At 31.8% G+C, this 26879-nt stretch overlaps 2 protein-coding genes across 8 annotated transcripts in view; one reads left to right on the forward strand and one right to left on the reverse strand.

Annotated features, from left to right (window-relative positions):
- Window positions 1-26879, reverse strand: part of LOC114935508 (inositol 1,4,5-trisphosphate receptor-like) — a 49727-nt gene that overhangs the window by 10746 nt on the left and 12102 nt on the right. For 4 of the 7 annotated variants that reach the window (XM_085488051.1, XM_085488046.1, XM_085488047.1 and 1 more), the window contains 25 exons: window positions 15201-15271; window positions 14875-14990; window positions 14316-14402; window positions 10936-11430; window positions 10601-10739; window positions 10222-10433; window positions 9768-10094; window positions 9542-9688; window positions 9131-9432; window positions 8950-9064; window positions 8703-8875; window positions 8477-8632; window positions 8248-8398; window positions 8012-8159; window positions 7475-7501; window positions 6593-6935; window positions 6365-6530; window positions 6057-6273; window positions 5155-5696; window positions 4956-5071; window positions 4699-4834; window positions 4358-4615; window positions 2949-3026; window positions 537-657; window positions 298-440 (listed from right to left, as the gene is read on the reverse strand). In XM_085488051.1, the coding sequence (XP_085344177.1) occupies window positions 298-440; window positions 537-657; window positions 2949-3026; window positions 4358-4615; window positions 4699-4834; window positions 4956-5071; window positions 5155-5696; window positions 6057-6273; window positions 6365-6530; window positions 6593-6935; window positions 7475-7501; window positions 8012-8159; window positions 8248-8398; window positions 8477-8632; window positions 8703-8875; window positions 8950-9064; window positions 9131-9432; window positions 9542-9688; window positions 9768-10094; window positions 10222-10433; window positions 10601-10739; window positions 10936-11430; window positions 14316-14402; window positions 14875-14990; window positions 15201-15271 (4786 nt within the window). The remainder of the gene's footprint in view (window positions 1-297; window positions 441-536; window positions 658-2948; window positions 3027-4357; window positions 4616-4698; window positions 4835-4955; window positions 5072-5154; window positions 5697-6056; window positions 6274-6364; window positions 6531-6592; window positions 6936-7474; window positions 7502-8011; window positions 8160-8247; window positions 8399-8476; window positions 8633-8702; window positions 8876-8949; window positions 9065-9130; window positions 9433-9541; window positions 9689-9767; window positions 10095-10221; window positions 10434-10600; window positions 10740-10935; window positions 11431-14315; window positions 14403-14874; window positions 14991-15200; window positions 15272-26879) is intronic. The other 3 variants (XM_085488049.1, XM_085488050.1, XM_029308362.2) reach the window with 3 other exon arrangements.
- On the forward strand, window positions 1543-2331 carry LOC146720774 (protein GVQW3-like). Its single transcript, XM_085488052.1, has 2 exons — window positions 1543-1705; window positions 1796-2331. The coding sequence occupies exons 1-2, from the start codon at window positions 1664-1666 to the stop codon at window positions 2036-2038; spliced, it is 285 nt and encodes a 94-aa protein (XP_085344178.1). The 5' UTR covers window positions 1543-1663; the 3' UTR covers window positions 2039-2331.

Raw genomic sequence — 26879 nt, forward strand, 5'->3', positions numbered from 1 at the left:
TGTCAAACAATTAATTTACGTCTTCAGAAGTACATGAAGTCCATATGTAAATCTATATGTAACATAGTATACTAATATATTAACAATTACACGCTATATACATATAGAAATTCTAGACTAATAAATATGCTAAACTTTTGTGAGTGACTTTTACCTCATTATTAGAGCCTTCCATACAAAGTAAGTCACTCTATGCATTTAAGTAAATTTATTACACAATTGCTCTTTCGTGGAACTTAAATGTGAGTATATAATTATTATGATCTATTCGATAATGAATAATAAATTACAAATTACCTGGCTTTGACTACGTTCTATTTTTGGTTGTTTAGCAGCTTGTAGCCATTTGCTAGTCTGTCTGCTGAGCATAGCTGCTTTGTTGAACATAGAAGCTACTTGGCTTTCCAAATCAGTTGGTATAGCGATACCTCTTCCTTTAGCTAAAATCAAGAGAGAAAATTTTATTCAAATAAAAATTAACACTAATTTCTAAAAAATAAGTTTCTTCTTTTACAAGTTCAAAAAATACTACCCACCTACATCCGATAATGTTCGTATACAATTCTCGACGTTAAATCTTTGTCCAGCGTTTAACCATGCACATTGTGATACTTTAAAAGCTGCATGAAGCAACTGAACAAATATGGGTTGCCTTGTCTGTTTCATGAAAAAATAAATGCGAAAATATTTATTAAAGAGTTATACATATTATAATAGCAAAATAAAAAAAATTATATACATATATGGGTTACTTATAAAAGATTTTTCTTAAATATTTAATCATATTTAAATTCTGCAGAAACATGATAGTATATAATATGAATTATTGTATAAAACAAATTATTTTAAATTTAAATTGCTATGTCTCGTTATTTTATAATTATTTACATATCCAGAAAATTTTAGTTACCATCATTATAAATCCTAATTTCTTAATTGTTATTTACATTTAACAATTACTATTATATTATACCCTTACATTAAAAACGTCTTGTATAAAGTATAACACACTCACTGCCAGACAGTCTGAATAGAGAAACATTATATACATGCCATATATAAATTGCAAACTTTTCTTTATAAGTTAGGAGAATTTGGAAAACACATAGATAGAATAAGATAAAATATATTTTGAGAATAACAAGTGGGTATATAATAATCATAATTAACATCGAGAAATGTAGTTTACAAAAATGGTCACATTCAACAATGACAATGAATGTGTTAATTATATGCAAAGACATATGTGGTATGTATAAAGAAGAGAATGCAGTTTGTATTTACAACATCAATCACTTTGTGCTGCTAAAGTATTTCTAGCTAACATCATCTATATATATATATAATTTGTGAATATAATTTAATAGTTTTATATTCTTTCTTCCCTTAAAAACAAATTATTATGAGTTTTACAATTAAGTGTAAGTCACTTTCTCAATTCCATAAAATATTTTTCATAGCATTATACATGGTTTGTCCGGAAAATAAGTGTACTGATTTTTTCCCGCCGCTCCAGGCGCGCCCAGCACCGCTCTGACGGGCTGGGAGTGAAGGGGGGTATGTTGACAAGCGACGCTGAAAACGGCAGCCGGCTCTGAGCTGTGGTGTAGTGAGGAGCTCCGTTAACGCGAACCTCTACGCTCGACCCACGTCACGGAACGCGATGCCGAAGTTTTTGGAGCAGCGTTATTCCATCAAATTTGCGGTAAAGCTTGGGAAATCGCCTACCGAAACTGTCGGTATGATTAACCAGGCTTACGGGGAGTCAGCCATGTCCAGAAACATGATCTTTCAGTGGCACAAGATGTTCGTGGAGGGCAGAGAAGAGGTCGACGACGAACCACGGCCTGGACGCCCATCAACGACACTCACCGACGAAAATGTGCAAAAAATTCGCGATAAACTGAACTCTGATCGTCGTCTTAGTGTTCGGATGATAGCAGAGGAGTGTAATATGCCAAAAACAATAGTGCACGAGATTATTAGGGACCAATTAGGCATGCGTCTCACACCGCGCTTGTCGTGTCGGAGTTCTTGACCAAGCACGGCGTGGTAACGCTGCCGCACCCGCCCTACAGCCCGGACTTGGCACCACCGGACTTCTTTCTGTTCCCCAAGATAAAGAGGAGTTTGAAAGGAACGCGTTACGGGACTTTGGACGCCGTCAAAGAGGCCGTGACGACGTGTCTTCGAGAGGTCCCCGATGATGCCTTCGCGAGAGCGTTCCAGGAATGGGAACGCCGCTGGGACAAGTGTATCGATTCACAAGGGTCCTATTTTGAGGAATATTAGCTTAAAGTATGGAAAAGTACAATAAATTTTTTTTCCCGAGCTCAGTACACTTATTTTCCGGACAAACCATGTATATGACTGTGATATTATATTGCAATCACACATATACATAACATATATATATATATATATATATATATATATATATATATATATATATAAAGTAACATTATATTTATTTAAAATAATACAAATTTTATTTTTCAAGAAAAAAATACATAATTTAGTTATCAAAAATGATTTTTACATGTCTCCAAAAAGATATTGAACATGTAAAAATAATGTCAAAATCTTTGAAATCTTTGCTCTCCTACAAAATCATGTTTTTCGATCTTTATCTTTACGCCTTTTCTTGAAAATCATTAAATCCGATTATTTTTTAATTTTTTATTTTTTAAATTAAAATCATCGATTAGAAACTGAGAAAACTTTTATTAAAATTTAAACTAATTATAATTCAGAAAAATATCAGTGTGGAAAACATCAATTAAAATGTGTCGCCAAACATATAAGAAAAAGAATGAAAAAAATTATTCAAATACATTAACTCAGTACTGAGAAAAAAAGGAACATAAAGATTAAAAAATTTTGCCGTATGATCTCGTAACTGCACTCGCCCCCTTAAAAGAAAAAAAATCCTAGCATTCGATACTCACATAGCCAGAAAGATTATTATCTGTATTCCGATCGCACTCCTTGATGTTCCAATACAGTCTAGCCTCGTGCAGATGTTTCTATTAGTAAACCAACCCACCACCATATAGACCGATAGCACCCATAGACCCAATAAACCAATGTTGTTGAATCAAAGAAGACCAGGTGTTGCATGCCAAAAACACAGAACATGCCGCTGATGCAATCAGCAATGACCAAGCACACATCATACAATTAAAATAATTGATATCTATTGTATTCGTTAATCTAATTGCTCTCTCGCTCTCTCTCTCTCGCTCTCTCTCTCTCTCTCTCTCTCTCTCTCTCTCTCTCTCTCTCTCTCTCTCTCTCTCTCTCTCTCTCTCTCTCTCTCTCGCTCTCTCTCTCTCTCTCTCTCTCTCTCTCTCTCTCCTCCTCTCTTTCGTTATGTATATATATGTATGTGTGTGATATGTACTTGGTTAATAAGTGAACTTAATTAAATGTGTTTACATGCAAAGCGAGATTATTAAATAAATACCAATTGTATTTTACATATATATTGTAATTAGAATGTATATATTTACTATCTTATAATTGTGCCATCTTGTTTAATAACTCCTTTAATTTAAAAAAGCGTAAAATATATAAATATATTTATATAATTTTATTTTACATTCTGTAGCAAATATTTCATTATGCCAATTCAATCGTTATATTTAATTTTTATATCATTCATACATTAACACAGAAATATAAACTTTTTTTATTATATAAGATTTCCAGTATGTTTTTTCTTTTATAACATTAATTTTGATAAATTTTAGAGAATTTTGTAACAATAATACAATAAATATTAAAACTTTAAAATAAAGATTTTTTAACAGTTGTACTGTTATAATAAATAATTATAATAAAAATTGACAAAAATAATGAAATACTCCCTAAATATGTATAATATGAAATATATTAACTGCAAGCAAATATCTCTTGAATACACGTTCCTCTTCTATAAAAGATTGTTATAATCGAAATAAATAAGATTAAATTAATCCAGTTTTATGAATAAAACTTGTGCAAGAAAATTTCCACCAAGAAAATTTAAGTGCGAAAACAACACCACAATAAATCTTATTAATCGATATTAATTTTGAATAGTTAAATAAGCGTGAATCCCAAATTTCGCTCAAAATGAATAAATTTGTATTTAATGTAGTGTTAAACAATATTTTATATAAAATATGTTATCCCATCAAATAATATATATATATATATTTGTCGAAAAAAATTTAATACATGTATACCGAGAAGATTTAACATGTAGATTAATTAGATTAAAAAGAGGAGACATAAGTATGTGTCTGAGTGTATATATACACTATGAAAGAAAATATTTTTTTTTCTTATATAATGTAACGAATGAAGACATTACCTGCACGGTGGTGCTTTGATCGGAAAATGGACTGCTGAAAAATGTAGATATAATGTTCATTAGACAACTCGTCACGTAAGTCTCTAAGGCTGTATCCGCGTGATTTCGATCGTGGGTAGACGTGGCAATTAAACCCATATCAACTATAAAAGATTTTTCAAACAAGGACCACATATGATTTGAAGTGTAAATTTCCTTCATCTCAACTTCTGTATCGATGTAACAGTGATTGAGAAAATTGATGTATGCCTCCTTCACCTGAGTTATAAAATATGCCAATGTAATTTCCTATATCTATTTTAATAAAATAGAATATATTTAAAATTCAACAGTAGATTCACCTCAGGTATACAGTCTGGATGTGATACCACAGCAACGATGTCGTCTAGAGGTAAGAGACTGTGACATTTAATTTCAGTATTGACATTCTTGCCCATCGTGCAGCAAGCTAAAAGTTTTACTAATTCTACATGATACCTAAAATACGATAGTTTCTGTGTATATTTTCATTTCAGAAAGTCTTGTCAAATATTCAAATAAATTGATAAAAGATACCATACAATGTATAATACATATATCTCATGTTGAAATAACTTACTGAAGTGGACTACTCTCATCCATACGATGTCTTTCAGATCGCATCATTTCCACAAAATGATTAAAGGAGGCTCTATCATTATAAAAGATTAAAACATCTTCTCCTGATTGAACCATCTAGAACAAAAATGAAGATAAATAGAAGAATATTCCACAAGAGTTATGTATATATATATATATATATATATAGTATATCTTACCTCCTGCATCACCATCTCTTGACATTTTCGAATAAACTGATTTTCAGCTTTCACTATAGTTTGCAAAAATTTCAAATATTGCACATGCTTTCCATGCGTTTCTATGCAATGTACAAAGTGCTGTATGACTTTTGCACTGACTTCGTTGCAGAGAACAGAATTATCTTGGAAGATACTGCATACTGTTTGCGCTTCTCTTATACCAGGGTTCAAGAACAGATCCAACTGCTTGTGCAGAAGAACCTGATTTTGTTGATTGGACAGGCAAAAGTTTTGCAGAAAATCGTGCGCCAAACGCATCAACTCGTTCATTCTGATATCTTCCTTGGCATCAAACGGAACTTGCAACAGATCTAAAACGACAGTGTGTACCCCGACATTGCGCAGAAGTCTCTGTTCATGTTTGCGTGCCTTCACCTGACCGCCCGGCAGATTTTGAATGCACAATTTATTCATTCTTATTAAAATCTGCTGAATTTTTTTGTATTCCTCAGCTTGCTCGGGATGCAACGGTGGACCGATGTCCAAATCAATAGCAGAACCTTTAAAAGAGACAATTAACTGTTATTATTTACTTCATATTATATATATATATATATATATATATATATATATATATATATATATATAATATCAGCGTCATTTCTTTTAAATAAGGACCTAATGTATAATATGGTTACTAACAACTTTTTCATGTTAAAGCGATATAATTATTGAGACGGAAAAATTTTGAGAAGGACCCCCCACAACCCGTATAGTCGAAACGGAAATACATCAATATCTATTAGTAATTGCCAGTGTGTCGAATTAATTTTTAAAACCTTTCATTATTTACTTCATCTCGTTTAAAAAGTATTCATACAAAACAATAAAATAATTGACTTGTATATAATTTTAATCACCTTGTTTATCCGTTAGAGATAATAAAGGTGGTTTACGAGAAATTATGCTTTCATCCTCCTCTTCTTTACTTTTCTTTTTCTTATTTCCATGTTCCTCTGTCGCCTTAGATTTATACACCCAAAGTTCAGATTTCTCGACAGACTGGCGTAAAACATCTAAGTCCGCTTTTATCTGTTTGTAAGATTCTACATCGCTATCCGAAACCAAGAGCTGCACCTGTTAATCAATCACAATCATCAAGTATCAGTAAAATCTTACCTTTGACAATATGTTTTAGGATACTGAATATATAAGAAAGGAATCTCACCTGTTTAAATGCTTGTAAAACTTCTTGTCTTTGGCTAAAATGCCTAAACAATAAATGTAAGGCTCCGGAAACTAACGGAGGATAATCGTGCATCGCTAGATGCAGCAGCACACGTAAAAATGTTCTGCCTCCTTGACCATCTAAATCTAGTGCCGCACATTCTTCGCTAAAAGGATACAATTTCTCTAAGATACTAGCTCCTATATAACACATTCAAAAATATATTACCTGCTCCCAAATATCCCTTCCGCTTGTGTACCAATTGCTTCTAAATCAATAGTCTTCTGTCCTAAAATCACATCTCCAGTCTTCTCGGAAGCAGCCGTCTCGTCAAACTCTCGTTTAAATATGCTCAATAGACAAGAAATTCTATAATCCAATCGCACATCCAGAATAAACTGCAGAATCTCGATTATCTTGAGCTTCGTGTCCATCACCAAGGGATATTCCTTCTTCATTAATGGCTTTGGTCTTGGAGAAGAACTGGGTAGTACTTGACCGGCTGGTCCTAATGTTAAATTTGTCATCACAGCACCCATGTCACCGATGCATCTAAGAATGCCTCCTTCAGCTATTTGAACATACCACAACAAATAAAAAAATTCGTATTAAAAGCCAATAAATTTAAAAAAATAGTTCAACACATATGCAATATATATTTATGTATATCATATAGTTAAATCATATTGTGCAGCAAGCAAATTTAATTCGTGTTAAAAAAATATTTTTATATTAAAATGACATATTATAAACTAATATATAAAATAGCATGATTCTCTGTTTATTTATGCCTTTATTTATTTTGCTATTTACTGTGTAAAAGATAAAAAAAATTAACTTCGAAATTGCTAAATAAAACAATACTTATAAACATTCAATAATTAAGGATATTACATATATTGTATGTTAAATTTTTGTATTTTTATGTTCACATTTTTTAAAATACTGGTTTCTATAAGAAATTATGGTTAAACAATGTTTAAGCAACAAAAAGCTTTTATAAACCTACATTGTACAATGCATAAAATGACATGCTATATCTTCTTAATATCCATTCCACACATCACACAATTTAAATAGCTTTTAACAAGCTTTCTAATAGGATATTACCTGCCTCCTCAGGATCCACCGTATCAGCTGTGATGAAATATTTACAAGAGTAAATTTATTAGTTTCAAACATTTATTTCTCTCACTCTACATATGTTATAAATAATTTAACATATAATTGCGCAAAAAGATATTTTATTTTTAAAGGAGTTTTCCTAAAGCACGAATCATATATGTATATATGTATATCAATATATATTACAGCCCCATGAAAGAAAATGTTATATATACAAATTTCCAAAAGCAAAGCTTGAAATCAAAATAAGTTATCCGTACAAAAAATGTTTAAAAATAAGAAGAGGAAATTTATTACATCAATATATTATATAATAATGTAAAAAAGTAAATCAACCTTTATTACAATTATAGATTACTACCATGCGCGCGAAATGTATATATATAGATGAAGTGAAATGACTCCACTACAAAATGTTACTCTAGGGTTCATTAAAATTTAATCAGTAAAAATATAAGACATAGTTTGTAGATTATGTCTCATATAAAGTGAAAAATGAAAAAATAAAGAAATTAAACTTACAATCAATATCTCCCGTAGGTATTTTTCCATCGGTGGATTCATTTTCCGATATACAATCCAAGATACTAAGCAATGTCTTCGTTAAACTCAGTAAATCGTTAAAACTGTAGAATCCAAAGTAAATTAGATCACGTGCTAATTTAACAACCTACAAACAGTATATAAAAACGAATAAATATAATTTATTCTGTATATTTAGAGAACAGAAAAACACAAAAGAGAAAACGATTGTATACCTCAAACGTGAGCTTATTCTGTTCTTGATCTCCAAAGGACCACATTTTCGCAACAACATTACAGAGATAATCTTCAACAAACATAATTGTAGAACTAAATTTAGTACGAACAGCCTCTTTATTTTGGTCCGGCATTCTATTCGTGTCATAACTAAAATTGCAAAAAAAATGATTTTTTAAGTATTTTTCTTGTATATCCTGCTGATGCATCTTTTATATGTTTACATACTCGTTTATGCTCATTTTTGACGGAATTTCAGACCAAAGACGAGCATATTTAACAGGGGTTACTTGTTCTTGCGGATCTCTGTCTACGTGAAGATGTAGCATAAGTCGGCAAAATGATGCGCGTAATTCGTATGGTACTGTTTCGTCTTCCATACATCTGTAAGAAATGCAAGATACAATTTACAAATAATTCTCAAAAACGTTAAGGATAAGCGCACAATGCTTACTTAAGTATAAGATCAATGTCCAAATGTGGTGACAGATTATTTAGCGCTAAATATTGCCTATTCAAACACATATTACTAAAGAGATTTAATTGGTGTCTATAATAGTCTAATATTGCAGCGTCTACATTTCCCGCTTTCCCTCCTCTGGACAGCTCACTCAAAGACATTGATTTCTGCATTAAACGTCACATTAATTTGTGTAATACATATTATAATTTCAATAACCTATTATTAAAAATGTACTAACAGTTCTATTATTCCATTCTAATAGAACTTCAAATTCTTCTATGACGGTAATTCTTGGTTCGGCATTTTCTTGTTTCTCATCAATATCTTCAACTTCTACCTGGGTCTTCACCATTCTAAAATAAATGAAAATGTATTAGAAAGATTAACATCGTTTACGCGCCTTATCATTTATCACTTACTTTGTTTCTAACAAAATATCCTTGTTCTTTTCGCTAAGCACACTTTTGCAAATTAATTCTTGTGTTACAGCTATTGCTTTTTTATTAGAAATACATAAATCCGACAAATAATCCAGAAATCTCGACTCCCAATTACGCATATTTTTTCTGACAAGACCGACAAACGTTTCAATTTCAGCAGCTGTTATATGTTTCTCCAGCAATTTTCTATTATTGTGTAAAAGTGCGGTGATGGTATCTTCCGCTAATATATCATAGCCAATTTGTTTTTGCATAAATGCAAAATATTTAGCAATGTATTCCTGTACGTGTGTGAAACAACGATATAATATTTCAACAAAATAATTGTAAATACATATATATTTATATATATATACAAAATATATATTATATCATTTAATAGTACGATACCTGATTCTTTCTATAATCTTGCTGAGAAAGCCTGAGAATTCGATAGCACAAACGAAACATATACTTGTATGGCGCATGTCTTGGATCGTTAAGCTCGTCTATCCTGAGAAACGGTCCTTCACCCTCTGTAGTTTCCAAAGACGGAGCCTGTAATAATTAAATCTGTATTTTTTGAAGACGTTCCTCGCGAAAGTCTATCTGTGCGCGATCAACACATCACGAATACCTGCAATATTTTGAACAACTGTCCAAGGATGTACTGCTCGCGCAATAATTTCTGACGATCCCTCACAGCATTCGTAACGATTAACTCCAACGCCTCAGATTTGTTCTGTTCATTCTCTAAACCAGCTATAAAGTATACAATATCCTGTAGCAAGCTGGTGACAGCTCTTCGTTCGTTATGCGAAATGGTTCCCTTCTCCAGCTTGCTGTTCATAGCCGTCAACACTTTGCAGGCGTCGTTTGCAAAATCCAAATCGCGCACTTCGACCGGCGACACGGATCTCAAAGCGAAGGCCTCCTTATCCTCTTTACTGATTGCACAACCGACCTTTAAAAAGTAATTAAATGACCAAATAAAACACATTTATTCAATATTTTCTCAATCAACCTCCCCTCATAATTTCCATTCATTTTTCTAATGCACAAATTATAATCATTAAAATATGCTACAATACCTTCGACATCACAGGTTTCTCGTCATCCTTATCGATCGGTACGCTTGTTGAATGGACCCAAGTATTTGTGCATATGTGGTGTAATCTAACAAAGGACGATTGCGGAACTAGACTATCTCCTCTAGTTAAAGTTGTAGGATCCAGTTCAAATAATGAGCTAATCTCGTTGCTGTGCGGCACCGACACTAATCTGAAGACCGGTCCAGGTGGATCTGTATTAAATCATCAATATAAATAATCGATTTGTTTTTATTTCATTAATCACAAACGCTAGGCGCAAATGTTTAGTCATTATAAATTATAATCAATCATTTTCCTTAATATAATATTGAAAATCTAATCCTTAAAATATTAATTTTGAAATATTTGTATATCATACCACGCTTCCCTTTTACAGGTTCCGGTGGTTCATCCGCATCAATCTCAGCAGCGAGATATTGGCCAGTCGCTAGGTGTTTAAATCTGAAAATTGAATTCCAGTGGCCAGCGCCTCCTCTGCACGGATCGTGTTGTACCACCTAGTCATCGACAAATAAACGAAGATGATTATATATTTACATGAGAAGATATGGCAAAAGCGTCAAAATATGCCGAAGAATGTTTTCCGCACAATAAAAACTCGAAAAAAAGAAATCTCGCAACCTCTCATGCGTAATGTGTTGTATACATATATAAATAAATTTTAATAATTACATAAAAAGTTAGATAACTCACCTCAACTTCCCACAAGGCCTTGCTGCTGGTGGCCGCGGTAGCGCTGGTTCTGCCAGTCGTCCGCAAAAACACGTGCTGCTTCTTTTTGTACTCGTCCATCGTCAGAAACTTTTCCTGCTCAGCGTGAAACAGTCGCACGACATCGCCACCCTTGAGGATCTCTTCTTGGTTCTCTCGGTGTTCCATAAAGAGGGTCACCTTCCAGGAAGTGGACGAGTTCACGACGTTCACTTCCTTGCAGCCAGGATTGTCGCTCAGTTCGTAATTAGCAGCCACGTGAAGGCCTTGCCGACCCGCGTTTACCGGTTCCATGATCACCTTGTCGCCGACGACGACGCTGTCGCCGTCGCTTCGCAGCTTGTAGAACGGCATTATGTAAAGCCATGAGCCCTCGTTGCCGTTCGCGTCCAGGTAAACCCTCATCGCGTTCTTCTCCAGCAACGCCGGCAGCCTCTTGTTTACCGTCAGATATTTGTTGGACTTGAGATGTAATAACTGCATAAAAAAATCAATGAAAACATCAGTACATGACACGTAATCATGTGTGTGTGTGTAATATAATCGGAGTTGAGAAAGTCATTTTGTAAAAGTATCTAGTTACAGTTTTTTTCACTGAAAAGTAACTAATTACAGTTAACAGTTACCGACTCTGAAAAATAACTTATTGTTACAGTTATTATAACTCAAAAAGTAACGAATCGTTACTTTTTTTTGCAATGAGTATATATCATATTTTAAATTAAATATAATAATTTTATGTATCTCAAGCTTTACTAAATTATATATTACATATTTGATTACGTACTATATTATTTTATACGCAATAAGTTGCAACTGTTTTAAATTTAAAATGAAAATACATTTAATATATTAAAATATAATTTAATACATATATTAAATATATTAAATTAATATATTATATTAATAATTTGTAATTAAATTAACTTCTTCTAACACAATAATTAATATTATTTACATAGAATAAAAATTAGAATTCAGATTTTTCAGTAAAAAAATTCAGAAAATTTCAAATAGTCGTAACTTTCCGAAAAATTGTTAGACCTAAATTTTAAATAAACTAACGATTAAAAAGTAACTATATTAAATTAGTTACTAGTTATAAAAAAACTGTAACTATATAATTGTATAAGTTAAGTTACAGTTATAGATGCAGAAAAAGGAACAAAGTTAAGTTATAAATGATATAAACTATGAAGTCACCAGATGATAATTAAAAAATGGTAGTAATTCAATCGACCAATTCTGGCAAATAATTAAATTTATTGTATTTTCACAACGTTTCGGCCCTTATCAAATGCTATGTTCTTAAATCACAACTTTTTTAAAAACAAAAATTCGATCTTAAAATATAACATTATATAATAACATGATAGTATAATACGAAATAACTATGTTAAGTTATAGTTATCAAAAAAATTTAACTATAACTATACTTCGTTACAAGAAACGAGTTACTTCTCAATATAATTTATACATGCGCACAACAATATGAGTTAATTATTTCTACGTTAATTATTTTTATTAGAATTGACATCATAAAACATATATGCAACATATGTACGCGATATGTATAACCCGAATGTATTATTATGTGATATATATTTTATGTCAGCTCTATCTTTATAAACACATGGAATATATGATATTAGAATAACACACGAGCGCCATTCTTCAATTTTATATAGATTAATTTAAAAAAAAATGATAAAATTAAAAAAAATAATATAAAGTTTATTTAAACTCGATTAATATTTTTTGACAGAAATCAGCTGATAACTGTCAAAAAATATTAATCAAATTTAAAGTAGTATAACATATTATTTAAAACTTTGGATATTTTATATAAGTCGTTAATAGAAAATTATATAGATTTGTTTTTTGACAAAACTAACAATTATTTATTCCTTTAAAAATACGATGTTTCAACCATAGAGTTGTGGTTCTTTTCAAGTAAAATACAAATTACGATAATAATACAAACGCTTTTTCATATGTATAATCAATAAGTCAAAAAAGAGAACATCATGTTACTATGAAGAATTATCAGAAAATAATCGTGAAACCGCTAAATTATGTTTAACAAGTCGTCTATCATAATTTAGCAGTTTCACGATTATTTTCTGACGATTCTTTGTAGTAACATAATGTTCTCTCTTTTTTATTTATTGACGAATTACTACATATGAAAAAGCGTCCGCATTAATGTAATTTGTATTTTATTTGAAAATGACCACAACCACATGGTCGAAACGTCATATTTTTTAAAGAAATAAATAATTGTTAGTTTGGTCAAAAAATCAAAGTTTATATATTATTTAAAATATGTTATGTTAATTTTTAAACATATTACTATTTTAAAATACAATTAGTAAGTTAACGCTTTAATCAGTTGAGTTCCGTAAAAAAATAGTAATAAAGCGTTAATTTGCCAATTAAATTTTAAAATAATAATATGTAAAAAATATTAAAATAATAATATGTTGTAAATAATATCTTATAATACTTTATCCACGATTAATATTTTTTGACAGAAATCAGCTGATAACTGTCAAAAAAAAAAATATTATCGAAATTAAAATATTATATTAATCAGCATCGCTGAAAAGCAACAATACCGTTCCTTTAAAAAAAATGTAAATTGAGATAATATTACATAATAATTTAATAAAAATTTATACACAATACATCAACTGAACGTATATAAAACATATGCGCTTTAATTCAATAAAATCTATATATTATAGCAGATATTAATTGAACATAATTATCGAGAATATAATCTGTAATTTATAATATACCAATATATATATATATATATATATATATATATATATATATATAATATATATAAAATACGTAGAATACAATCTATATGTTCAATTTACGATGACGTTGTTTAATTTATCAAAGATTACAAGGTGCTACAGTTTTTTTTAATTTTCTCGCAACAATGGCACACTACTAAAGAAGAAAAATTGAACTATTTGCGAGAAACTTAGCGTTTATAGCGCTTGCTTCTATTTTTCGACACGGCAACGATATCGCGGAGGAAGGAAAACTTGTTAATTGGCAAGCACTTATCGCGTTCTCTATACAAGGCAGATAACTATGCCAATACGGATGGATGTACCAGACAGTTTTTATGATCGCTTTGCGAAAAAAGAAGGCGTTAAAGGGAAAATTACTCCCCTAGCGGTATTGATAAATCTATTATTAATCACATACCCTTTTTACTGTTATAAGAATATGCGGTCAAGCATAAGACGTTCAAGATATACTTCAGTAAAATAATAATGTCACTTGGAAGTGATTATATGTAAAGATAGAAAAATATATATAATAGTCTTTTCTCTTCTTACCTGTATGACATTGCCGTACGAAACCACGGTGCCCAATAGTTTTTTGTTTTCAGTCTCATTTTGCTTTTTCTCAATTTCAGCCGCATGCTAAGCTCGAAATAAATTAATTATATAATTATTTCATTAAACTAATTTATATGTGTAACATATTCAAATATACAAATATGAAATATTATAATATTATTTATTTTTCGAAAACAACACTTTCATCTCCCCTGCTCATTCCCTGCTCTCTCTCTCTCTCTCTCTCTCTCTCTCTCTCTCTCTCTCTCTCTCTCTCTCTCCCCTCTCCCCCCCCCCCTCTCTCTCTCTCTCTCTCTCTTGCCTTTCGTTAACCGAAAATAATAAATTCTGATTAAATAATATTCATATAATATGAAAAACAAGTTTGGATATTTTCTACTTTTAAATACATACATTTTTTTGTAAATATATTTATATTATATATATTATATTTTTTATTTTTTGTTATAAAAATGGACCAATTGTAAGAGTATTTTCTTATGTGTAATCTAAAGTGACAGAATCGATTAAAAAGTATATTATTCTTACAACTCACATGAAGCCTTTTAAGTAGTATAGCGTCTGTACCCGAACTTGCGCTTTGTTTTGCTGCCTTCCAGAATTGCTTTTGAGCAGAATATCGGTTCATAGGACATATTTTGAAGAGGCAATCTAAAAATCAATACGATTGCTATCGTTCAATATTGTTACAGTATATATATACTTATGTTAACATTACCCACTTTATAATTATTCGCGGAATAATATTTAATTGAGAAATATATCTAATACAAAAATTGTCAGTAAACTCGACATAATTTACTTCATAATAAGAGTCAACAAAAAGAGCATAAATTATTTGAAAAGATATAAACCTCTTACCTCTGAATTTTTTCGGAGGATTTGATAAATCTCCAGCTTCGGGACATACTACACATCTGTCGTCGACCAATCTGGAAATAATACGCATTGTCATAATAAAAATGGTATATTAAACATTAAACAACGAATAAAACATTATTATAAAATTCCACAGCGTCAATTATTTCTTATAAAAATATACGTTTCTCACAGAAGCCATATATCATATTCTACTACCAAAAAATGTTTTTTCATTATTTATTATATAAAAAAAAACATTCTTTATCTATATATATATTTAATATATATTATTTTCGTTCCTTTTATTTTTTGTGCAATGACTAGTGTAATTATATCGCCCTGCACATTATACGTGTCACGTAACATTAATAATACATGAAGTTTCGGAGTGATACAGATACAATAGCCGCATCTCTGGCTTTGCAGCTATATGCAATGCCGACATTACGGGCGAACCATCATTAAATAACCATGGTCCAAGGGAAGAGAAACGACAGGATGTGGGTCGATAGCTAGTCCCTTGTCTTGCCCTGGCAGCTTTAAAGCATTGCGTAAAAGGGAAAAATAGCTTTCATCTTGTAATTACCACAAGAATTGCTTAGAAACCTCACTACTATAAAAGCGTTATATGAAATGAGATGTCTGATAAAATGAGATATATTTTAGCTATATTTTTTATTGAATTTTTCCTTCCTATATTTTTATTGAACTTTTCTTTCCTGTCATAAAATCTTATCAAATTTGTTTCATGATATATGAAACCGCATATATGCATCATCACACGGTATTAATCCTGTTTTTTATATTATGCCATATATCATATATCTCGATTTTGTGTAGCGTCAGATATACGTTTTATTCAGAAAAAAAAGTACGATATAAATGTCAAAGTAGAATGTGGCTTCAGCAGACAAAAGACTCCATCACAACTCGGTAGACAACCAGGCAAGCTATTGATCCATCTATTTCGTATTAATGGAGCACGTAAAGATAATCCCTTGTCTCTTGCATAATATAATTACGTCTTACCGGCAGAAACCCAAGTTCGGCTAATTAGAAACCTTGTTGAATTAAACTTGTCTTAAATTCTGCTGTTACACAAAACCGTTACACATTAACATTACAAAGAAATTACAGCATAGAAAGCGTAACTTGTACGAGTAGTTAGCACGTGTTCGGATTGCGGCTCAATCTCGAGTGCAAATCGAGATATCGTCGCTCCGTTATCTGGGCTCACAACACAAGCCAATAATTAAGATAACGAGAGGCAAGTTAAATATTACACGCCGATTAATATATTATTAATTAAATACCTATTATAATATGTAGATCATATATCTCTAAAAAGTGTGTTTCCAGAATGTAAATTGTGGACTTTATCATCCAGTTTAAATTACCGTTAGATTAATCATTTGCGCCGTTCGTTGTATTCGCATTAATTTCATAAATTATTGACAAATTGCATTTTTTCCATGTCACTAAGAATTAACTATTTGTTAATCACTATTATGCACATATGGACACAAGTACTTTCCCGACTTGCTATAACAAGATTGAGATTAAGCTTCTTTCCGCAAAGGTAAGCTCTCTACATATTGTAGAGGAGAACGTTAGTCACACCTTATTCAAGTTACAATCCACATGAGGATGCATTAGAAACTATTTTCCTCGTTATATTAATAAGAAAAATAGATAAATAATATATATATATATATATATATATATATATATAATAATTCAAAACTTTAAAAAATATAATAAAAATATCTTTTAAACAAAATTTGTGTACCAAAACATGATGTAGATTTTTTACGAAGAACCGCAAATAATTTCACATCTCGGTATCAGTCTTATTTTAGGAAAGCATCAATGTAATGCAAATTTCATTATACGTGCTTTTACGTGCGCGCCTCTCTTTCTACAGTAAATTAATAATAAACCTAATAATCACGAGTGCAGAGAGAAAGAGGACAAAACCTCGCTTCCGACGAGTGTATAAAATTTCTAAAAGAAACTATTATTTCACGATTTTCTCAAATTATTTGTTCAAATTACAACGTAGAATAATTGCGCGAACGGTCGTGTTGCGATTCGTGTAGCTTCTCCAATTAATCGGGAGCGATTTTTCCCATTCGGAGTGTATGTACAATCAACCCTTTCGATCCCTTCACGCTCCGCGAATATATCGGATGTCGCGATGATGAAATAGCGAGGCTGCCAAAACAATAGATCAATCGTATACGATAAACTTCCCGAGTATTCGTGCCATCGAACGAAGCCGTTTCCATCGAATGTGTGCAAACACGAGATATATAGAGGACTCGTGTGAGCGCGATCGTGCGTGCCTGCGGTCGCAAATACGCGTGTAGTTGGCATGATTAACGGCGGCGCTTTGCATCGCCGTGATTAACGACGCTTTGCGTTTCTGGAGCCGCCGCGCCGCGAGGAAGAAAATACGAATTTGCTTCGCCTTACGTAATGAGTCAAATAGCGCGAGAGATATTCAGCACTCTTCCCCTTTAATCTTTTGCGCGAGTAAAAAATTATATAATACATGGAGAGAATTTGAAAATCATGACAATCGTGGGATGATATGTGGTATTGGAAAAAAAATTTTTTATAAGTTTTCTGTAAATAAAAATAAAAAATATTATTATTTACATAGTACAATTATAATCGAACATATTTTATATCTTATTGTGTAAATATTAATATTTTTTATTGTGTGGCAAATATTAATCAGAAAAACTCATAAAATTCTTCCAATATATATCATATATTTTTCCATGATTTTTAGGGTAAATTCTAAAAGAAAACTCCCTCTGTGTATTTATTGTTTCTTTCGAGAAGAAAGCGCAGCTTTGAAATTGAATTACAATAATGGAAAAATTTAAATTTGACAATCGTGGGACAATATATTAGTATTGGAAAAAAAATTTTTAATAGTAAAAATAATTGAATATATTTTATATCTTTTATTGTGGCAAATATTAATCAGAGAAACTCTTACAAAAATTCTTCCAATATCATATTGTCCCATTACCATGATTTTTAGGGTAAATTCTAAAAGAAAATTCTCTCTGTCTATTTGTCTCTTTCGAGAAAAAAGCGTGGCTTTGAAATTGAATCACAATAATGGAAAAATAAAAATTTCTTATTCTATATCTAATTTTTTAAATTATATAATAGATCTCTTAAAATCTTAAAGCAATCTAAGGAATACAAATCGTGGTTAGATTAGACATTAATGGTTATTAGGTTTGGCATTAAATATGTGCATTATTATTGTTGCATTTGTATGCGACACAGAAATATATATAAGTTCCAACGGTGTATTCTTTCTTTGTTACTTTGTCATTTTCTTCAAGAAATCTATTTTCGCGGAATATTGCGAATATTAATATACTGTATGGAAATAACCGTCGGCCTTGAAATATCGTACTGCAATTCAAACAGAGTCTACGTAAACGATAACATTTAAGTTGTAAGAGAGACACCGTACTTTAAATGGAAGAATAATATTTGACGTATCACGGAAAAGCGAAAAATATGACGAAAATAGTTCATTTCAGCCGAGACGGAACACCATCGAAAAGGATATAATTCAAGATATTATTTAGATCGGAAGACGCACTGTATGACGGCTATAGGACGGCAAAATCCGATATTGTTATTTCTAGCGACATCGTGTCACCGTTGCTGCTCTGCATCGTGCGCAGCTGGGATTACAAGAGGATCGTGTAGTTGTTACTGTGTTTGTTGTTGGAGTATCAGAAATGAAGCGGAAGGCGAGCAAGTCGAGCGTGCACGAAAAATTGCAAATATAAAAATATAAACTCTTTAGAGAGGCGGCCGATATAAAATTCTCATATTTTTATCTATCAAAGCAATTAACAGATGTGAAAGAATAGGAAATTTAAAGCGGCGCGATCTAAGTCATTTCTTTTTCACGGGCGGCAAAAATAGATTTTTTTTCTGTCGTGTAATCAAAATCGCGATTTGGGATAATATTTAGAGCAGACGAAAATATATTCGCGATGGATTTTAGCCCGTTTATTATTAACAATTTCAGCGCATAATGTTCGATAATAATAAACGAGTAATATTGCCTGGAACGTGATTCAGATTTCTATCATGATGCACATATACGTAATATATGCGTAACGCAATCAATTTCTACCTAAATTATACGTTCGGCGTACATTTGCGTGCAATTAGAAATTATGATGTGATCCGCATTAAAGGAGATGCTGACCATGACTGTTTTACCGACTTTGAGTTCAAGGGCTTTTCTTTTTATTGGCTGTACATATTAAAAAATCCTTCTCCATGATTAAAGTACTGATAATAATAAACGGGAAACGCTGTAATTTCGTATAAAAAAACAATAATAGTTACAAAATTACAGTTTTTCGTCCTCTTGCATCAACTCATAACAATACTTATTTAATACAAAAGTTCAGCAGTTTATTTGTGCACAAAATATGGCGCTTCCAATAGAGATGACATGAAAGAATAATACAGAAGTAATAAAAATGAGATTAAAAACCTGTATCAAAAGATTCGTACTCGAATTAATTATGTATGTATATTTGCGTGCGGAATCAATGTCAAGGCATACAACAGCAAAAATTAATTGCAGGACAACGCTCCCCATTCATTATTATCAGTACTTTCATTGTAGAGAATTTTTCAATCTGTATATTCAATAAAAAGTGAACCTAACCTAACTTAAAGTTGGTAAAACAGAACTACGGCAGCATCCCCTTAAGCCGGCGACAGATGTCTCTCTTTTCATCGCATATCGGAGCAACAACAAAAAATCTCAATAATATAAAATTTTAATAGCATATTTACAGCGTGTTTACGCCATAATGCGTAATAATTATTATGCGTGAAATAAATGTTAAAATATTTGCACGAGCGAGGAGAATTAAATGCGTGAATCGCGTGATCGATAGAAAATTTCTTCTTAGAATTTATCTATCACAAATCGCGAGACAATATGGTATTGGAAGAATTTTATAAGTTTCTCTGATTAAGTATATTCGATGTGTAAAATCAACTGTGAATTTATTACAACCCACGAAGAACAAGTTTTGCGCAGTTCGCAATTATTTTCGCCCCATTACTCGCACGGGCGCGCATTAATTATGGCCCTTTCATCCGCAGCAAGTTACCGTGTTATCGGTCGTTCCGTTAATGACAAGCGCGCGCGGAATTGAGATGTCGTATCGAGATCGAATCGTGTTGCTCTACATCCGACAACGACGTTGAAATCAGCCGCAATGGCGACGCAACAAGACAAATTACACATATCATCGTTTCCTGCATTCGCCTGTGATCAATCTCAAACAAACGCCGCAAATTTATCGTATAGAGTTTAGACGACAATAGCAGGGATCATCATACAGAGAATGCAGAATGTATAATACATAGAGAGAATTTCCTCTTAGAATATACCTTGATACTCGTGGGGCAATAATATGGTATTGGAAGAATTTTGTAAGAGTTTCTCTGATTAATATTTATAATACTACAATAAAAATAATATTATGTATATGTACATAGTAAATTATATTTAATTATACACGCAGAAAATTTCTTCTTAGAATTTATCCTACAAATCACGAGACAATATGGTATTGGAAGAATTTTATAAGAGTTTCTCTGATTAATATTTACTACAATAAAAAATAATATGTATGTACATAATGAATTATATTTAATTATATAAAACATACGCAGAGAAAATTTCCTCTTAGAATTTATCCTGCAAATCGTGAGACAATATGATATTGGAAGAATTTTATGGAAGTTTTTCTGATTAAAATATTTACTACAATATAAAAATATGAATATCTATCACAATAAGATATAAAATATGTTCAATTAATTTTACTATGTATATTTTACTATTAATATTTTTTTATTGTGATAAATATTAATCAGAGAAACTTATATAAAATTCTTTCAATATTATATTGTGCTACAAGTATCATGATTTTCAAGGTAAATTCTAAGAGCAAATTCTTTCCGTGTACATAAAAAACAACATAATCCTTATAATTTAGAAAATCATTAATAGTATCTCATTATAGCGTCTCTTATTAATTTATCACGCGGTTCTTTTCTTCTGCAGAGGTAATACTATGAAATTATTAATCTAGTAGCAAAATATTGACTTGTGTAACAGTTGCACATGAATATATGCAACAACATAACTGCAAAAAGAATGCTGGTATTATACGAATCAATGTCACAGAATTATTGTCCCGATAGTGTATGATTATTGATTTATGATACTTATGATGTGCGTTAAAAAGCGCAGCAACTAGTTCTGGAACAAACTGGTTCATAAACAGTAAAGTGACAATATGAATTAATGATCGTCACAAATTCATCCGGCGTCATTCAGTTTGCGTTGCTCGATTAATATCTAGAATCTAGGAATTATCATCTGCTCGTACGATAAAATGTATAACAAGCGCATCACGTTTAAAAAAAGGTGTAATTCTAACGAATATAAAATGATGTAAAGACGAAGTAAACATGCAAACATCATCTTTACAAATTGGTCTTGCATAATCCACAGTGTACTTGGTAATTTTTATGCTAGAGATGACGAGCCGATTTGCAGTTTGTAAAAATCTATACGATTCCACCGCGTTCGTCAGAATAAAAAAGTATTTATCCGTGTAAAGTATAATCGCGTAATAATATCAATAAATGTCTTTATAAATTGATCACGCGTAAAATGTTGATACACTCATGAATTTTTTATATATGTCCCATAGCCGAATATATATGCTAACTCAAAGACACAAAGAGCATTTTCTTTCAGAATATACCCTGCAAATCATGTTAATCGTAAAACAATTGGAAGAATTTTTGTAAGAATTTTTCTGATTAATATTTACCACAATAAAAATATTAACATCTACCACAAGATAAGATAAAATATAATATGTTCGCTTAATTTTACTATGTAACATGGTAAAATTTACTTTGTACATATTATTTTTTATTGTGGTAAATATTAAATTCTAAGAGAAAATTCCCTCCGTGTAATTGATAAAAATAGCGATCGAGTGTATCCTGCAGAGCTCTAGATCGTTCTCGTACCTTGGACGCGAAATTTTGATGAAATTCCGACCTGTTTTGTGACCGGAGAATAAGGACAATCTCATCACAGCTATAATCGCGCTTCTGAAAATAGTCCCGTCATCAACGTCGTTAAGTAAGTATATATCGTGGACGGCCGCGATATATACTCACATCATTATTATATCAATGATTTCGTGCGCCGACGCATTTATCGAGCCACAAATTAGAGGCTTTTCATTAGCATGCACCGAATCATGCAGATTCCAAAATTCACTTTCTTTCTCTCTCTCTCTCTCTCTCTCTCTCTCTCTCTCTCTCTCTCTCTCTCTCTTTCTCTCTCGTCAATTTTTGTATCCACATGTATGTTGCAACAGAATGCGGTAATTAGAGAAGTGAAAGGTGGCACGCAATCGCGTCCCTCGTTACATGTTTGCGTACGCCACGCAATCTTAATCGTGATAAATCTAAACGTTTAAGGGGACTTGAAAAGCCGCAGTCAATGGAAATATCCTCATAAAACTTTAAGCGTATAAGATATACGGGTACAATCTGCTTTGTATAGCTGAGAGAGCTGAAAGGATATAAATCAAAATCGTTTCTTTAGAACGAGAGCCAAAAATCAGAGCTACATTTTCACGATATTTTATAAATATGGATAAATTTCAGCCAAAAAGTTGTACATAAAATAACTTGTAATTTCTGTTTTAAAAATATGAATGATCTCTGCCAAAAGAAATTGCGACAACTCTTATTTACTGATATGTAACATCGATTCACTGTATACCGCATTTTTTCCTAACTATCGTATTTACAGCTTTCATAGTTAATCATGGGTTTATAAAACTTTCTGTTTTTCTAATTTTACGAAAACATAAATACGTCAAAACCGAGTTTGCTTCCATTTGTTTCTCAAGTGTCTCATATTAGAAAACATAGCACAAAAACCAGATGACTGTACTCTAAGTCTGCTCCCAGCCATCTCTAACAAAACATTTCTGATCCGATATGATCAGTTGCAATCTTACTCGAGTATCAGAACAAGCATTCATTCACGAGAACAGACTGGGCGAAACGTGCGTGACCTATTTCTAGGCAGCGTCGAAATTCGCTTAATAGATGGGTTCCTGCTGCTCCTTTCGCGGATCGTCGAAAGAAAGAGAGAGAGGAATATTTACGCAATGTTCCTCAGCATCAAACGGCCACGTGAACGATAAAGTGTAATAGTCCAGTAAAATTAGACTTGAAAAGGGCAAACCTTCATAAATATTACGATCAAACTGAATTTTTGTGGAGACTTTCATTTCGATGTTCTAATGAAATCCTGAAAAATACCCTTAATTTCATCCAGAGCGTTTTTTATGGAGGGTAAAAGGGGGTAATTTTTTGCCATTATCTCGAAAAAATCAATTTTTCAAGAAAAATAGTTATTATAAAAATTGTAGCTCATAAAATTCTCTTAAAAAAAAAGTCAATATACTTTTTTTCGTACAACTAATTGTTCTTGAGTAAAACGGTAGAGTTGGAATGTCTGTAGTTCGTAAAAAATACGTACTCCTTTCCACACCACCGCGGGAGTATTTTTATTTTCTTTTAATTCGCTCTATATCTTCGAAACAGTTAATTCCACGAAAAAAAGTATAATGACCTTTTTTGTAGGAAATTTTATGAACTACAATTTTGATAATAACTATTTTTCTCGAAAAATTGATAGTTTTCGAGATAATGGCAAAAAAACTAAAATTTACCTTTTATCCCCCATAAAAAAACGCTCTGGATGAAATTAAGGTGACTCTTCAGGATTTCATTAGAACGTCGAAATAAAAGTCTCCACAAAAATTCAGCTTGATCGTAATTTTGATGAAGTCAAAGTCTAATTTTACTGGACTATAAAGAGCGAGACTTCTGAAAACGCGCGCGAACAGCGACGAATTACGAGGTTCGTGGGGTCCCTGAACGATGGACCCCTGACCGCTTTACGTAGCATCCGAAAATATATACCGTGGTTTCGAAAACACGCGACGCTTTCTCATGCATGATCAGTCATACAAAAGGCTGTGCCTCCTTTTTTCTCTTATTTCTTTTTCTCGTCGCAGATTTTTTACGCAGGTCACGACTTTCCTTTCACGATCCGTCAAATTCTATAAACACTGACTGATAAACTCCGAATTTAAACGGTGCTCGACACGTTAACGCAGTCTGCTATCTATTCGTTGACCCTATTTGTTTTGCATAGAGAGAACATTCGTGAAATTATTATCAATCGAAAGACGACAACAAAATCTTCTTTCAAAACCAGATAAGCGCGTATCAATAATATGCAACAATAACAGGAATAAAAAGAAAATAAAAAATAGAAGCGATGCCGCATCGATATCACGGGTTAAAGGTTGTGTTAACACATTTGGTTGATCCGTTTTGTCATGCATATATGCATGTGTCAACATACATAAATAATCCTCTGTGGAAATAAATAAACATTTATATAAATTCTCTCGCAGAACACAGCAGATATTCTTTAATAGGATACCTTTTTTACTAGCCATTCGCACATTAATTCGAAAAGAACAATAAAGGAATAATAAAAAAATATCGCCCATTTTAAAACGCTGCTAAAGTTAAGATTACTCTTTTTATGATCAACTAGTGGCGCTGATGGAGTTAAAATGCTCCAACTTTACAAATGTTTATGTCGCCGGTATATGTATGCGGAATCGCTTTTTTAGCCACTAAAAAAGCAATTTTCCGGTATGCTTTTAAACAAGCGGAGTAATAACCATATATCAGAGAAAAAAAAACACATCGCAAAAACTACACCATACACCGGAAAGATAGTCATTATATATATTCACAATTAGCAATCAATGCGAACATCATCAATTATTTGCGCTCTTCGTCATTTATTTATGCGTATTTCATAATCAAAATAAGATCGAGACTATCAAAGATATTTTAACGCCACGTATAGCTTTTGAGAAAAATTTGCGCAGTTGAGTACGCGAGATCGACGACAATGTTGCATTATACAAAGAGAGAGAGAGAGAGAGAGAGAGAGATCTCGCCTTATTACCTGATAGCCGTGTGATGTCGTCGGGTTCATCAGTGCGAGTGTAATATACATCTACATACACGAGCAGCCATGACGGTAACAACGTTGCTAAAGTCGGGTGAAATAATTGCTCATCGATCGCGAGTCTTATACGCAGGTGCGAATTTAATAATACGCCTGCCTGCGAAACTCATATTGACGTAGGACCTTGGTGCGGCATTCGCTTTAACGTCGTTCTCCTCAATAAGAGACTGCAATACGGAAGAAACTTTAAACGCGGATCTCTTAGCAAGAAAGATGAAACTTCTCTACACGCGATGTATATAGTTATATCCAGTAAAATTAGACTTTGACTTTATAAAATTAGGATCAAGCTAATAAATTTTTATGGAGACCTTTATTTCGATGTTCTAATAAAATCCTGAAAAATACCCTTAATTACATCCAGAGCGCTTTTTTTATGGAGAGTAAAAGGGAGTAAATTTTAGTTTTTGCCATTAAGCTCGAAAATTGTCAATTTTTCGAGAAAAATAGTTATTATCAACATTGTAGCTCATAAAATTCTCTACAAAAAAGGCATGATACTTTTTTTCATACAACTAACCGTTTTTTAATAAAACGGTAGAGTTGCAATGTCTGTAGTTCGTAAAAAATACGTACTCCTTTCCACACCAGCGTGGGGATATTTTTACTTTTTTAAATTCGCTCTATATCTTTGAAACGGTTAATTCCACGAAAAAAAGTATAATGATCTTTTTTGTAGGAAATTTTATGAGCTACAGTTTTGATAATAACTATTTTTCTCGAAAAATTGATAGTTTTTGAGATAATGTCAAATAACTAAAATTTACCCCCCATAAAAACACTCTGGATCAAATTAAGGCTACTTTTCAGAGTTTCATTAGAACATTAAAATAAAGGTCTCTACAAAAATTCAGCTTGATCCTAATTTTTATGAAGTTTTGCCCTTTTCAAGTTCTAATTTTACTGGAGTATTAATGTTACAAAGCTCCGTGCAATCGCATCTGCAGCTGAAACACTCTCGCTAAAAACGTCAAATTGTAATTAAAAGTTGGCGCGCCTTTTAACGTCGTAAATTATGGGAAAAAAACTTGGAAACAGCCTGATACATAATCTCCCCCTCTTCCGATAAAAATAAAATTTCCGCACGATTTAAAATAAAATTCATACTATATATTCATCCTACTTGTACAAATTTCATGAAATTTCATACGTGAAATATTACTTACAAGCAATGTAAGTTTAATTAACAAAATGCACATAAATGTCATAGATATTTTTTACGGGTATTCTTTTAACTACAATTTCTTTAAGAAATTAAATACTTCTTTGGTCAAAATTTTATAATAAATGAGTCGAAACTTGTTGCAATTTTCTAAAATTGAGAGAACAGAAAATGTAGGTCACATTACAAATAATTTATATAATTACTCTCAGATTAAAAAAGATCTTTCTTCTATTCAACCTGACAATTGACTAAAATATGTATATAATATACATATAAA

This window comes from Nylanderia fulva, unplaced genomic scaffold (genome assembly GCF_048542155.1).
Source record: "Nylanderia fulva isolate GAGA-0341 unplaced genomic scaffold, ASM4854215v1 Scaffold61, whole genome shotgun sequence".
Lineage (NCBI taxonomy): Eukaryota > Metazoa > Arthropoda > Insecta > Hymenoptera > Formicidae > Nylanderia > Nylanderia fulva.

Bases quoted from the DNA above. Each gene is read 5' to 3' on its own strand.
- LOC146720774 (XM_085488052.1), top strand. From the start codon at position 1,664: ATGCCGAAGTTTTTGGAGCAGCGTTATTCCATCAAATTTGCG. The intron at 1,706-1,795 runs GTAAAGCTTGGG...ATGATCTTTCAG, and splicing joins GTTATTCCATCAAATTTGCG to TGGCACAAGATGTTCGTGGA.